The following is a 14,636-nucleotide window of genomic DNA, read 5'->3' on the forward strand; positions in this document are numbered from 1 at the left end:
GTGAACTTAGTTGAACTTGATGTATTTCAAAAAATCAAATACAAGATGTAGGGACATAAGTAGGCCTAATAGTTCTACATTTGAACAAAGTATACTAAACATTTCACACGTTTTAGAAATGTATATTTGAACTCAAGGGGAATATCAGTCATGTCGATTCCAGAAGGTTCATTTGATCACTGCTGAGGCTCCTGGGTCGTACTTCCAAGCCAGTCACTCTGCAGAGAGAAAAAGAAATGGTCTTTGACATACCTTTTTTACTAGGCTAGTTAATACATTTTTGGGGGTTGAGTGATTTGAAAATGACTTAACTGCAAAAAAGTCAACCCTTTCCCAACATACTGAGCCAATTGACACTTAAATATTGTATTTCATAATTTTGTAGGAGGAAAATGTAATGTTGAGGGTTCTTGAATCCTTTTATCTTAAAATGCTATGTTTTATACATTAAGGATTTTATGTAGTTGTAAACAGCTGGTTCGTGTCCACCGTGAGATCGGAGGCTTGGCACTCAGCATTAAGGAGATCAATTGGGGGTAAGGCCCTGCAATAGCCTAGCGCCCTGTCCGGGGGGTGTACTTGTACATCAAACTGCCTCACACTACAGCAACGGGAGATGGGCTCCAGCTCGCACAAGCATGTTTTATTTAAACCCCAAAAATGAATGGATTTTTTGTTGTGGTTGATTAATTCATTACATCAGTTTGGGCAGTCTACATTGTGGATCCTTCAGTACAGCTGAGAACAATTTCACTCCTGAGTCTCCTGGATCGTTCCCAATCAGATCCAGCAGCCACATGCGTGAGGGGGTTGACTTCACAGCTGAAGCCAGAGAAGCAAAGCCTTCCTCTGTGATTGCACAGTCCAAAAGCCTGCAGAGGAGAAGAGAGAAGCACCTCACTATCACAACTCTATGCAGTTGGAGATTTGTTTAGCATGGGTGGAGAATAGTGCAGAAAATATGATGCATGTTGTTAAGCATTGCTTATGTCAAAACACCAGGTTGTTTTACATTCCTAGAGATGTGCAGAACCATTCATTTAGAACACAAAGCATGACTGATTGTGACTAATGTTCATAACCATACTGTTGATAACAGGCTGATGCATACATAAGCCTGATATGGCCCTTACAGAAAATATTGTAGTTTTGAAACTGCAGTAACAGTGCAGTTACACTGCACATTTACTTCAGAAGAAAAATAACTTATTTTGGATGCAGTATTTGTAGCATACTGCGGTTATACTGCAATCTTTTTTCAAAAGGGGGGGCTGTGTGTGATTCACTTCATTAAGTAGATTCATGTTTAGTTGCGACAGTACATTTCTAGAGATACAACTGCAAGTATCATTTAAAACACACAAGGCATGATATTCAGTGACTCAGATAATGTATGTATTATCTTTAGTGAGGTAATGAATGTAGATTAGTGATTCATCTGCTGTACAAAATATACTGCATGACTCACAACATGCTCAGACTATGTTCATATTGATAACAAGCTGATGTATACAGAAAAGCTTGATATAGTTATACAGTTGTATTTGTGTGAAAGTTCAACAGGTGGCAATAGCACTTCATTAAACAGATGAACATGATTGATGTTTAGTTGAAAATATTCACTTCAGTATCTCCAGCTGACAGAGTGGATGCTTCAGTACAGCAGAGAGCAGCTTCACTCCTGAGACTCCTGGGTTATTGCAGCTGAGGTCCAGCTCTCTCAGGTGTGAGGGGTTTGACCTCAGAGCTGAAGCCAAAGCAACACAACCTTCCTCCTTAATTCGACAGTTAAACAAGCTGTGTGGCGAGAATGAATGATATATCAACATGGTATGATTACAATGATGTAGTACAGTGCCTTGCGAAAGTATTCGGCCCCCTTGAACTTTGCGACCTTTTGCCACATTTCAGGCTTCAAACAAAGATATAAAACTGTATTTTTTTGTGAAGAATTAACAACAAGTGGGACACAATCATGAAGTGGAACGACATTTATTGGATATTTCAAACTTTTTTAACAAATCAAAAACTGAAAAACTGAGCGTGCAAAATTATTCAGCCCCTTTACTTTCAGTGCAGCAAACTCTCTCCAGAAGTTCAGTGAGGATCTCTGAATGATCCAATGTTGACCTAAATGACTAATGATGATAAATACAATCCACCTGTGTGTAATCAAGTCTCCGTATAAATGCACCTGCACTGTGATAGTCTCAGAGGTCCATTAAAAGCGCAGAGAGCATCATGAAGAACAAGGAACACACCAGGCAGGTCCGAGATACTGTTGTGAAGAAGTTTAAAGCCGGATTTGGATACAAAAAGATTTCCCAAGCTTTAAACATCCCAAGGAGCACTGTGCAAGCGATAATATTGAAATGGAAGGAGTATCAGACCACTGCAAATCTACCAAGACCTGGCCGTCCCTCTAAACTTTCAGCTCATACAAGGAGAAGACTGATCAGAGATGCAGCCAAGAGGCCCATGATCACTCTGGATGAACTGCAGAGATCTACAGCTGAGGTGGGAGACTCTACATAGGACAACAATCAGTCGTATATTGCACAAATCTGGCCTTTATGGAAGAGTGGCAAGAAGAAAGCCATTTCTTAAAGATATCCATAAAAAGTGTTGTTTAAAGTTTGCCACAAGCCACCTGGGAGACACACCAAACATGTAGAAGAAGGTGCTCTGGTCAGATGAAACCAAAATTGAACTTTTTGGCAACAATGCAAAACATTATGTTTGGCGTAAAAGCAACACAGCTCATCACCCTGAACACACCATCCCCACTGTCAAACATGGTGGTGGCAGCATCATGGTTTGGGCCTGCTTTTCTTCAGCAGGGACAGGGAAGATGGTTAAAATTGATGGGAAGATGGATGGAGCCAAATACAGGACCATTCTGGAAGAAAACCTGATGGAGTCTGCAAAAGACCTGAGACTGGGACGGAGATTTGTCTTCCAACAAGACAATGATCCAAAACATAAAGCAAAATCTACAATGGAATGGTTCAAAAATAAACATATCTAGATGTTAGAATGGCCAAGTCAAAGTCCAGACCTGAATCCAATCGAGAATCTGTGGAAAGAACTGAAAACTGCTGTTCACAAATGCTCTCCATCCAACCTCACTGAGCTTGAGCTGTTTTGCAAGGAGGAATGGGAAAAGATTTCAGTCTCTCGATGTGCAAAACTGATAGAGACATACCCCAAGCGACTTACAGCTGTAATCGCAGCAAAAGGTGGCGCTACAAAGTATTAACTTTAGGGGGCTGAATAATTTTGCACACCCAATTTTTCAGTTTTTGATTTGTTAAAAAAGTTTTAAATATCCAATAAATGTCGTTCCACTTCATGATTGTGTCCCACTTGTTGTTGATTCTTCACAAAAAAATACAGTTTTATATCTTTATGTTTGAAGCCTGAAATGTGGCAAAAGGTCGCAAAGTTCAAGGCACTGTATATCAGAACTTTAGGGTTATTTTAATTCATATTATCTTGGTTACATACATTAATAATGACTATCAACTTTGTAATTATTCTATTCACATGTAATGCACTGTGAAGAACAGTATTCACATGTAATGCACTGTGAAGAACAGTATTCAGTTGTAATGCTTAATTCAGTGCACAAGTCAGTCTATAAAAATCACCAACAATAATGTTTGCTGTAGAGAAACTGGATCAAAGGTTTATATCTAGTCATCTTAACAGTCACCTTAATTTCTCCAGTTTGCAGCGTGGATCCTCTAGTACAGCAGAGAGCAGCTTCACTCCTGAGTCTATTGGTGTATTCTGGCTGAGGTCCAGCTCTCTCAGGTAGGAGGGGTTTGACCTCAGAGCTGAAGCCAAAGATGTAGATCCTTCCTCTGTAAGACCACAGTCTGACAGTCTGCAGATATAAAGAGATGGTATGATATCCATCAGCCTGAGTCATTGATTAAGGTGGGTGTGGCATGAGCAGGCAGTGATCAACAATGTATTTTACACTGATAGTAAAATATCAAAAGAGGCTTTTACATAAAAAATATTTTGTGCAAAATATCTTTATGTAAAGTATGTTATCTATTGGGAAAAAAAACAATTTTAGACAATATTCAAAACGGAAATGTTTACAATTAGTTTCCCTGCTCACTTCAGTGTTGCCAGTTTACAGCGTGGATCATCCAGTAGAGCAGAGAGCTGCATCACTCCAGAGTCTCCTGGTTTATTGTTGCTGAGGTCCAGCTCTCTCAGGTGGGAAACGGGGATTGACCTCAGAGCTGAGAACAAAGCACAGCCTTTCTCTTCAACGTCACATCCCGATAGCCTGTAGATACAGGAGAAAACCTGTTAACTGACACCGATCACATATTACTAATCAGGTTTTAAATACAGATGAGTTTCTTTCCAAAATGCTATATACTTAGTGGCCAGTTTATTAGGTCTGGTCCATCTAGTACCGGGTCAGACCCCCCTTCGCCTAGAGAACAGCCTACATTCTTCTGGGCATGGAAAAGTTGCTCAATTGGCATCAGGGGACCTAATGTGTGCCAGGCAAACATTCCCCACACCATTACACCCCTGCCACCAGCCTGAACCATTGACATCAGACAGGATGGGGCCATTGATTCATGCTGCTTATGCCAAATCCTAACTCTGCCATCAGCATGATGCAACAGGAACCGTGATTTGTCAGACAAGGCAATGTTTTCCCATGTTTTAGCTGATAGGAGTGGAACCCGGTGTGGTCGTCTGCTGTAATAGCCCATCCGTGACAAAGACCAATGAGTTGTGCGTTTTGAGATGCCGTTCTGCACACCACTGTTGTACTGCTCCGTTATTTGCCAGTTTGTGGCTCGCCTGTTAGCTTGCACAATTCTTGCCATTCTCCTTTGACCTCTCATCAACGAGTTGCTTTGACCTCTCATCAACGAGTAGGCCGGCCATTTCTGAGATACTGGCACTGACGATCATACCACGCTCAAAGTTGCTTAGGTTAATGGTTTTGCCTATTCGAACGTTCAACTGAACACTAACTGAATGCCTCGATACCTGTTTTATATAACAAACCATGGCCACCTGACTCACTGTCTGTAGGAGTGAACCATTTTCGTGAATGGGGTGGTCTACCTACTGAATGTATATCCATTTTCAGAAATGGTAAATAGCTTTTATTGTTTAAAGAACTTAGTGAAATAACACACATCTCTTTTCATATCTAATCACGGCATGTGCTTGTTCAATTACAATTATTTGTTTGAAATCACTTGGTTACATTTCAGAGAGACAAAACCATGTTTATTTGCAAAACACAATATATGCGCCTCACTCTCAGAGAAATAAGTAGCACTGCTAGGTTTTACAGTCAAATTTAACATAACTAGATTTTTTAGAAAACTCTGTACACATTTGTGACATCAACATTTTAAAACATGAATTAATACAGTAACATGAGTTCTGTATGTAAAATATTTACATTGGACATTTAGCAAATGCTCTTATCCAGAGCGACTTACAATTAGTGTATTCATCTTAAGATACGGTAGCTAGGCGAGACAACCACATATCAGTCACATATACAGGGTATGAAGATTCCATTCCAGCTAAACAATATATAGCGTTTGAGAGACAACCATATATATAGGGTTTACCCCCCCAAAAAAATATTTTAATATACACCTCAAATTTATAATAAAAATAAATCTGAGAACAGTAATATTTTACACACTTTAACCTCTTAGTGATCCCTTCGCACCCATATTGTTGGAGAAAAAACACAGAATTCTTAAAAAAATTGGTGGATATAACATTTTGGAAATATACTCTTCAGATGCTAATATCTTAATAGTTATCATCTAATGGTTATTTGGTAACACAACCAGGGACTCAACATAAAACCCATATGGTTCAGTTATGTGTATTGTTCACTCTGTAGATTATTCCTCAGTAACTGTACAACATAACAATAAAAACTTGAATTAACTAAACCATATAGGTTTCTTGTTGAGTCCATTTAGGATGATGAGAGTAATTAGTATGTTTAATTCAGTGAGTCTCATTATCTATAATTTCAATTTTGTATCTTGAGTTATTGCCATACACTCACCTTAGTTTCTCCAGTTTAAAGAGTGGATTATTTAGTACAGAGAAGAGAGGCTTCAAATTTGAGTCTTCTGAGAATTGCAGGTCCAGTTCTCTCAGGTGTGAAGGGTTTGATCTAAGAGCTGAACCCAGAGAAGCGAAGTCTTGAACTGGGACACTACAGCTGCAGATAGAGAAAGATTATATCTTAATTCATTCTGTTTACATCGATCTGCATTATTCATTTATGGGATAGAATACTCCACTCTTAGAAGAAAAGGTGCTATCATAAAAGGGTTCTTCAGCTGTCCCCATAGGAGAACCCTTTAAATAACCCTTGGTTCCAGGTAGAACCCTTTTGGTATAAAGTAGAAATGTTTTGGGTTCCGTGTAGAACCCCGTTTCTTCCCGGAACAAAATAGGGTTCCCTATGGGGACAGCCAAAGAACCCTTTTTTCTAAGAGTGCAGTTATTCTGACAATATCTGGAAAATAGAACATTGTGTTGTCTTTAATTTCTAAGATGTGAGACGGGCCTTGGTTGCATTTCAAATTGTCAAAATAGTGTGCTACTACCAATCATTAAGATAACTTAGCGCCTCACATTAGTTTCTCCAGTTTACAGCGTGGATCCTTCAGTGCAGCAGAGAACAGCTTCAGTCTAGAGTCTTGTGAGTAACTAGCCACATTCAGCTCTCTCAGATGTGAGGGGTTTGACCTCAGCGCTGAGGCCAGATTAGAAAAGCCTTCCCCTTGATCGTCAGAGTGATGGAGACGGAGTCTGCAGACAAAGAGAGAAGCTCTTCATTCACTTCTACAGTAATATACAGTAACATAATACATACAGTGCCTTGCGAAAGTATTCGGCCCCCTTGAACTTTGCGACCTTTTCCCACATTTCAGGCTTCAAACATAAAGATATAAAACTGTATTTTTTTGTGAAGAATCAACAACAAGTGGGACACAATCATGAATATCAATCATCAATCATTGGATATTTCAAACTTTTTTAACAAATCAAAAACTGAAAAATTGGGCATGCAAAATTATTCAGCCCCCTTAAGTTAATACTTTGTAGCGCCACCTTTTGCTGCGATTACAGCTGTAAGTCGCTTGGGGTATGTCTCTATCAGTTTTGCACATCGAGAGACTGACATTTTTTCCCATTCCTCCTTGCAAAACAGCTCGAGCTCAGTGAGGTTGGATGGAGAGCATTTGTGAACAGCAGTTTTCAGTTCTTTCCACAGATTCTCGATTGGATTCAGGTCTGGACTTTAACTTGGCCATTCTAACACCTGGATATGTTTATTTTTGAACCATTCCATTGTAGATTTTGCTTTATGTTTTGGATCGTTGTCTTGTTGGAAGACAAATCTCCGTCCCAGTCTCAGGTCTTTTGCAGACTCCATCAGGTTTTCTTCCAGAATGGTCCTGTATTTGGCTCCATCCATCTTCCCATCAATTTGAACCATCTTCCCTGTCCCTGCTGAAGAAAATCAGGCCCAAACCATGATGCTGCCACCACCATGTTTGACAGTGGGGATGGTGTGTTCAGGGTGATGCGCTGTGTTGCTTTTACGCCAAACATAACGTTTTGCATTGTTGCCAAAAAGTTCAATTTTGGTTTCATCTGACCAGAGCACCTTCTTCCACATGTTTGGTGTGTCTCCCAGGTGGCTTGTGGCAAACATTAAACAACACTTTTTATGGATATCCATAAAGGCCAGATTTGTGCAATATACGACTGATTGTTGTCCTATGGACAGAGTCTCCCACCTCAGCTGTAGATCTCTGCAGTTCATCCAGAGTGATCATGGGCCTCTTGGCTGCATCTCTGATCAGTCTTCTCCTTGTATGAGCTGAAAGTTTAGAGGGACGGCCAGGTCTTGGTAGATTTGCAGTGGTCTGATACTCCTTCCATTTCAATATTATCGCTTGCACAGTGCTCCTTGGGATGTTTAAAGCTTGGGAAATCTTTTTGTATCCAAATCCGGCTTTAAACTTCTTCACAACAGTATCTCTGTCCTGCCTGGTGTGTTCCTTGATCTTCATGATGCTCTCTGCGCATTTAACGGACCTCTGAGACTATCACAGTGCAGGTGCATTTATACGGAGACTTGATTACACACAGGTGGATTGTATTTATCATCATTAGTCATTTAGGTCAACATTGGATCATTCAGAGATCCTCACTGAACTTCTGGAGAGAGTTTGCTGCACTGAAAGTAAAGGGGCTGAATAATTTTGCACGCCCAATTTTTCAGTTTTTGATTTGTTAAAAAAGTTTGAAATATCCAATAAATGTCGTTCCACTTCATGATTGTGTCCCACTTGTTGTTGATTCTTCACAAAAAATACAGTTTTATATCTTTATGTTTGAAGCCTGAAATGTGGCAAAAGGTCACAAAGTTCAAGGGGGCCGAATATTTTCGCAAGGCACTGTACAATGCCACAACTATTACGCTTGTACTCACTCCACTCTTACTGCTACATACAGTGGGGAGAACAAGTATTTGATACACTGCTGATTTTACAGGTTTTCTTACTTACAAAGCATGTAGAGGTCTGTTATTTTTATTATAGGTACACTTCAACTGTGAGAGATGGAATTTAAAGCAAAAATCCAGAAAATCACATTGTATGATTTTTAAGTAATTAATTTGCATTTTATTGCATGATTTAAGTATTTGATCACCTACCAACCAGTAAGAATTCCGTCTCTCACAGACCTGTTAGTTTTTCTTTAAGAAGCCCTCCTGTTCTCCACTCATTACCTGTATTAACTGCACCTGTTTGAACTCATTACTTGTATAAAAGACACCTGTCCACACGCTCAATCAAACAGACTCCAACCTCTCCACAATGGCCAAGACCAGAGAGCTGTGTAAGGACATCAGGGAAAAATTTGTAGACCTGCACAAGGCTGGGATGGGCTACAGGACAATAGGCAAACAGCTTGGTGAGAAGGCAACAACTGTTGGCGCAATTATTAGAAAATGGAAGAAGTTCAAGATGACGGTCAATCACCCTCGGTCTGGGGCTCCATGCAAGATCTCACCTCGTGGGGCATCAATGATCATGAGGAAGGTGAGGGATCAGCCCAGAACTACACGGCAGGACCTGGTCAATGACCTGAAGAGAGCAGGGACCACAGTCTCAAAGATAACCATTAGTAACACACTTCGCCGTCATGGATTAAAATCCTGCAGCGCACACAAGGTCCCCCTGCTCAAGCCAGCGCATGTCCAGGCCCGTCTGAAGTTGGCCAATGACCATCTGGATGACCCAGAGCAGGAATGGGAGAAGGTCATGTGGTTTGATGAGACAAAAATAGAGCTTTTTGGTCTAAACTCCACTCGCCGTGTTTGGAGGAAGAAGAAGGATGAGTACAACCCCAAGAACACCATCCCAACCATGAAGCATGGAGGTGGAAACATCATTCTTTGGGGATGCTTTTCTGCAAAGGGGACAGGACGACTGCACCGTATTGAGGGGAGGATGGATGGGGCCATGTATCGCGAGATCTTGGCCAACAACCTCCTTCCCTCAGTAAGAGCATTGAAGATGGGTCGTGGCTGGGTCTTCCAGCATGACAACGACCCGAAACACACAGCCAAGGCAACTAAGTAGTGGCTCCGTAAGAAGCATCTCAAGGTCCTGGAGTGGCCTAGCCAGTCTCCAGACCTGAACCCAATAGAAAATCTTTGGAGGGAGCTGAAAGTCTATATTGCCCAGCGACAGCCCCGAAACCTGAAGGATCTGGAGAAGGTCTGTATGGAGGAGTGGGCCAAAATCCCTGCTGCAGTGTGTGCAAACCTGGTCAAGAACTACAGGAAACGTATGATCTCTGTAATTGCAAACAAAGGTTTCTTTACCAAATATTAAGTTCTGCTTTTCTGATGTATCAAATACTTATGTCATGCAATAAAATGCAAATTAATGACTTAAAAATCATACAATGTGATTTTCTGAATTTTTGTTTTAGATTCCGTCTCTCACAGTTGAAGTCTACCTATGATAAAAATTACAGACCTCTACATGCTTTGTAAGTAGGAAAACCTGCAGAATCGGCAGTGTATCAAATACTTGTTCTCCCCAATGTATACTTTTCATTTTTCATCATCCTTCAGCAGAATGATAATGTAAAAAATGATAACATGTACCAGTAAAAGCAGAGAACAAGTGTAATAGTTGTGGTGTTGTACAGTATGTCCTACATAGCTGCATGTGCTTCTCAAATAAATTATCTAATACGATGGTACTGTAAGCATCTGTTACTAGTACTATCTAAGGAACAATATGGTCAATATGTCACATTTTACCTCAGTATCTCCAATTTACAGAGTGGATCTTCCAGTACAGCAGAGAGCTGCCTCACTCCTGATGAAGCCATTTCATAATTGTAGCGCAGGTCCAGCTCTCTCAGGTGTGAGGGGTTTGACTTTAGAGCTGAAGCCAGAGAACAGAAGCCTTCCTCTGTGACACTACAAGCTACCAGCCTGCAGACAGAGAAGCTTTTCTTTACCTCACTGTAAAACTGACATACTGGAATTGACCCCAAGCCTGATGCACTCACTGTACAGTAAGTCCCTTTGGATAAAGCACCTGCTAAAATGGTGTATATTATTCATCATTAACACTACAACAACTGCAACTAAAACATGGTGGTTCTGGAAATATTGTTTATCATATCCACACCTCAGTGTTTCCAACCGACAGAGTGGATCATCCAGCACCACAGAGAGCTCCTTCACTCCTAATTTTACTTCTGAATTCCAGTCTAGATCCAGCTCTCTCAGGTGTGAGGGGTTTGACCTCAGAGCTGAAGCCAGAAAAGTACAGCCTTCCTGTGTGACACTACAGTGTGACAGCCTGCAAAGGAAGAGGGATTTCTTCACTACACATAAAATAACGTAGGAATACATGTCCAAATATCTCAACTGAAAACATCTAAAGCCTAATATAACATGACACCGGAACAATTATTATTGTTTTAGTTAGTGAGTTGTGACAGTATTTACCTAAGTCTCTCCAATTTACAATGTGGATCCTTCAGTACAGCAGAGAGCATCATCACTGCAGAGTCTCCTAAGGTGTTTTTGCTCAAGTCCAGCTCTCTCAGATGTGAGGGGTTGGACATCAGAGCTAAAGCCAGAAAACCAAAGCCGCCTTCTTTGACAACACACCATGATAGACTGCAGAATAAGAGAAAAGTACAAAAATAAATAAATATGAAAAACAGTAGACTACTGTATTCTCTGTAGAAACTATTCTGGCAACAACTCTAATACCTACAACAAAACTGTAACTAGTCTAGCCACCTGTTACCTGTCCAGCCTGCTCTCTCCCAGGTCTAACTCTACTCTAGCCAACCTGTTACCTGTCCAGCCTGCTCTCCCCCAGGTGTAACTCTACTCTAGCCAACCTGTTACCTGTCCAGCCTGCTCTCCCCCAGGTCTAACTCTAGCCAACCTGTTATCTGCCCAGCCTGCTCTCCCCCAGGTCTAACTCTACTCTAGCCAACCTGTTACCTGTCCAGCCTGCTCTCTCCCAGGTATAACTCTACTCTGTCCAACCTGTTACCTGTCCAGCCTGCTCTCCCCCAGGTCTAACTCTACTCTAGCCAACCTGTTACCTGTCCAGCCTGCTCTCTCCCAGGTCTAACTCTACTCTAGCCAACCTGTTACCTGTCCAGCCTGCTCTCCCCCAGGCAAAAGCCAACTGAGCACCTAAGTCTTTCCAGGAACTCCCTTCAGCTAGGAATGTTCCATCATGATAGCCCCAAAACACATTCCTACCATAAAGGCATCATTTCCCATGGACATATAACATCATAAACACACACTTCAACAACTTGTGCCATAACTTCTACTTTAAGTCACACAATACATATTCACTTCAGACAAACACACAAGGTAGGTTAAATTCTATGATTATACTCTACCAACACTTCAATCATTATTCTGATAATATATTTCACATTGCTAGAGCATGTACGTTTAGAATGGGCAGCTTTATACATGGTAAAAACATGGTTAACAAGTTTATTTCTTTTAGGAACTGGCTTGCACAACTAACACTCGACTTTTGCGCATTACGTCAAAGTATTGTTGGCAAACGGAACGCGCTACTCAATCCAACATATTCTCTTTTGTTTCGGGATTCTTGGCTGTACCTTGAAGAGATACAATAAAAGAGTCTTTCTCCAACCAGTCATTTGTTTCAGTGTCATTGACATGTGCTCCATTACAAAGGGAGTCATTTTAAAATGGACTGTTCAAACATTATCATTATAAAACATAACATTGTGTTTACGTCAATACATACAGTACATATGAACTTATATTCAAATGGTGAAAGGTGTGACCAATGTCATGATTATTATAAAATATTGGTTAAGAAAATATTCAGTTAAGCATATTCAGTTATCCCCAGGTGAAATCTGTCAAATGATTGTTTAAAGTGAACTTGGTTTAGCTTGGAGTAAAGTATTTGGAAGTACAGACCCCAAACCTCCATTCTCACCTTAGTGTCTCCAGTTTACAGCGTGGATCCTCCAGTACAGCCGAGAGCAGCATCACTCCTGAATCTCCTGGTTCATTGTCAGTCAGGTCCAGCTCTCTCAAGTGAGAAGGGTTTGACCTTAGAGCTGAAGCTAGAGAAGCACAGCTATCCTCTGAGATTCTACAGCACGATAGCCTTGAGAGAAAATAATATTTCAGTCTTAAACTTTTCAACATAAAATACTTTCTAATTTCATTTCATATTGAAAGCTATTCAATTAACAACTACAAAAATGCAAATGTAACTTTTTCGGACCAAATAAACAGTGGATATAAAAAAATTAGAAAGAAATGTTTGTGGAAAATGTCCTCTAAATTCCACACTCACCTCAATGTCTGCAGTTTACAGTGTGGATTCTCCAGTACAGTAGAGAGCAGCTTCACTCCTGAGTCTCCTGGGTTATTCCCACTCAAATCCAGCTCTCTCAAATGTGAGGGGTTAGATCTCAGAGCTGATGCCAGAGAAGTACAGCTTTTCTCTGTGATTCTACAGTTTGACAACCTGCGGTAAGAGAAACAGCCACTTGTCTATTAGACCATTTCAACACATCTCAGAACATATTAAGAGGCAGACATGTACTTGGCGGGGGGCATGTACTGGTCTAAACACCAGCTTATTGAACATGATCTATGCACTAGGTACATTTCTATATGACATCTGTTTAGTATGATACTGTATCTAGTACAACAGGTTTAGATAATATTCATTCAAATAAGAAAAATATCAATGAAAATGTTTAAATGTTTTATATCAATTAACATTAGTTTAGTTTGTTATGACCGTATTCACCTCAGTGTCTTCAGTTTACAGTGAGAATCCTCCAGTACAGTAGAAAGTAGCTTAATTCCTGAGTCTCCTGGGTTATTGTAGCTCAGGTCCAGCTCTCTCAGGTGAGAGGGGTTTGACTTCAGAGTTAAAGTCGGAGAAGCACAATCTTTGTTTGTGAAATCACAGTTTGACAGCCTACACAGAGACAACAGATCAATCACTCTCTCACTGTAAACCGAGATGTATAAATCTGTGAAATTACCACAGCAAATTATTCAATATTCTAAATTATTTTAATAGGTTAGACCATGACAGTAACCCAATGTATCATAGAGTGTGTCGTGTAATCTATTGAAAGTATCAATGACTATATGATCAGCATTAAAACAATGTTTTTTTTTATTTACACTGACCTCAGTATCTCCAGTTTACAGTGTGGATCCTCCAGTACAGCATATAGGAGCTTCACTCCTGAGTCTCCTGGGTTATTGTAGCTCAGATCCAGCTCTCTCAGCTGAGAGGGGTTTGATCTCAGAGCTGAGGCCAGAGAAGCACATCCTTCCTCTGTTACTCCACAGGCTGACAGGCTGCAGAGAAAGTATTTTAAATTCTTAACACTCAATACAATGCTACACACATTTCATTCTTTGTTTTATTCTTCCATGGCAACTGAGGGCAGTAAAGATTACTCCTAATTTGTATAGATTACTTTTGAATAGTCTTATTGCAGATTTATTAAGTCTCATGGTTTTCAGAACTTATTATCAGGTAAATTATTACACTTAGGACAAAATAATGATAATTGTAAGATTTTCACACATACAAAAAAAACATTAGAGAATAATTCTTAGTGATAAGATATTTTGTGAATGCAGGCCCAGTCATTTAGAAACATGAAGACTATAGAGTCCTATTTCCAAGTCATATATATACACATAACACACACATACACATATATATATATATATATATATATATATATATATATATATATATATATGTATATATATAAATATATAAATGTAACAGAGAAATGACCCCACCTTAATGTCTCCAGTTTACAACTTGGATTCTCTAGGACAGTAGAGAGCAGCTTCACTCCTGAGTCTCCTGGGTTATTGTAGCTCAGATCCAGCTCTCTCAGCTGAGAGGGGTTTGATCTCAGAGCTGAGGCCAGAGAAGCACATCCTTCCTCTGTTACTCCACAGGCTGACAGGCTGCAGAGAGAAAATCTCTTCACTCAAT

At 40.2% G+C, this 14,636-nt stretch overlaps 1 protein-coding gene across 1 annotated transcript; it reads right to left on the reverse strand.

The window, feature by feature from the left end:
- Window position 1: 1 nt before the first annotated feature.
- Window positions 2–14,607, reverse strand: LOC109866975 (ribonuclease inhibitor). Its single transcript, XM_031801095.1, has 15 exons — window positions 14,435–14,607; window positions 13,805–13,978; window positions 13,413–13,586; window positions 12,951–13,124; window positions 12,585–12,758; window positions 11,081–11,254; window positions 10,758–10,931; window positions 10,382–10,558; window positions 6,664–6,840; window positions 6,086–6,244; window positions 4,133–4,306; window positions 3,716–3,889; window positions 1,624–1,797; window positions 699–872; window positions 2–218 (listed from the first exon to the last, which is right to left on the reverse strand). The coding sequence occupies exons 5-15, from the start codon at window positions 12,635–12,637 to the stop codon at window positions 149–151; spliced, it is 1,680 nt and encodes a 559-aa protein (XP_031656955.1). The 5' UTR covers window positions 12,638–12,758; window positions 12,951–13,124; window positions 13,413–13,586; window positions 13,805–13,978; window positions 14,435–14,607; the 3' UTR covers window positions 2–148.
- Between the last annotated feature and the right edge of the window lie 29 nt (window positions 14,608–14,636).

The sequence above is a fragment of the Oncorhynchus kisutch genome, linkage group LG22, assembly GCF_002021735.2.
Source record: "Oncorhynchus kisutch isolate 150728-3 linkage group LG22, Okis_V2, whole genome shotgun sequence".
NCBI classification, from domain to species: Eukaryota; Metazoa; Chordata; class Actinopteri; order Salmoniformes; family Salmonidae; genus Oncorhynchus; species Oncorhynchus kisutch.

Coding starts and splice junctions, on each gene's coding strand:
- LOC109866975 (XM_031801095.1), bottom strand. CDS start 12,637: ATGCTGCTCTCGGCTGTACTGGAGGATCCACGCTGTAAACTGGAGACA. Junction 3,890..4,132: donor TGTAAACTGGCAACACTGAA/GTGAGCAGGGAA, acceptor TTATATCTGCAG/ACTGTCAGACTGTGGTCTTA. Junction 219..698: donor TGTAGACTGCCCAAACTGAT/GTAATGAATTAA, acceptor TTCTCTCTGCAG/AGTGACTGGCTTGGAAGTAC.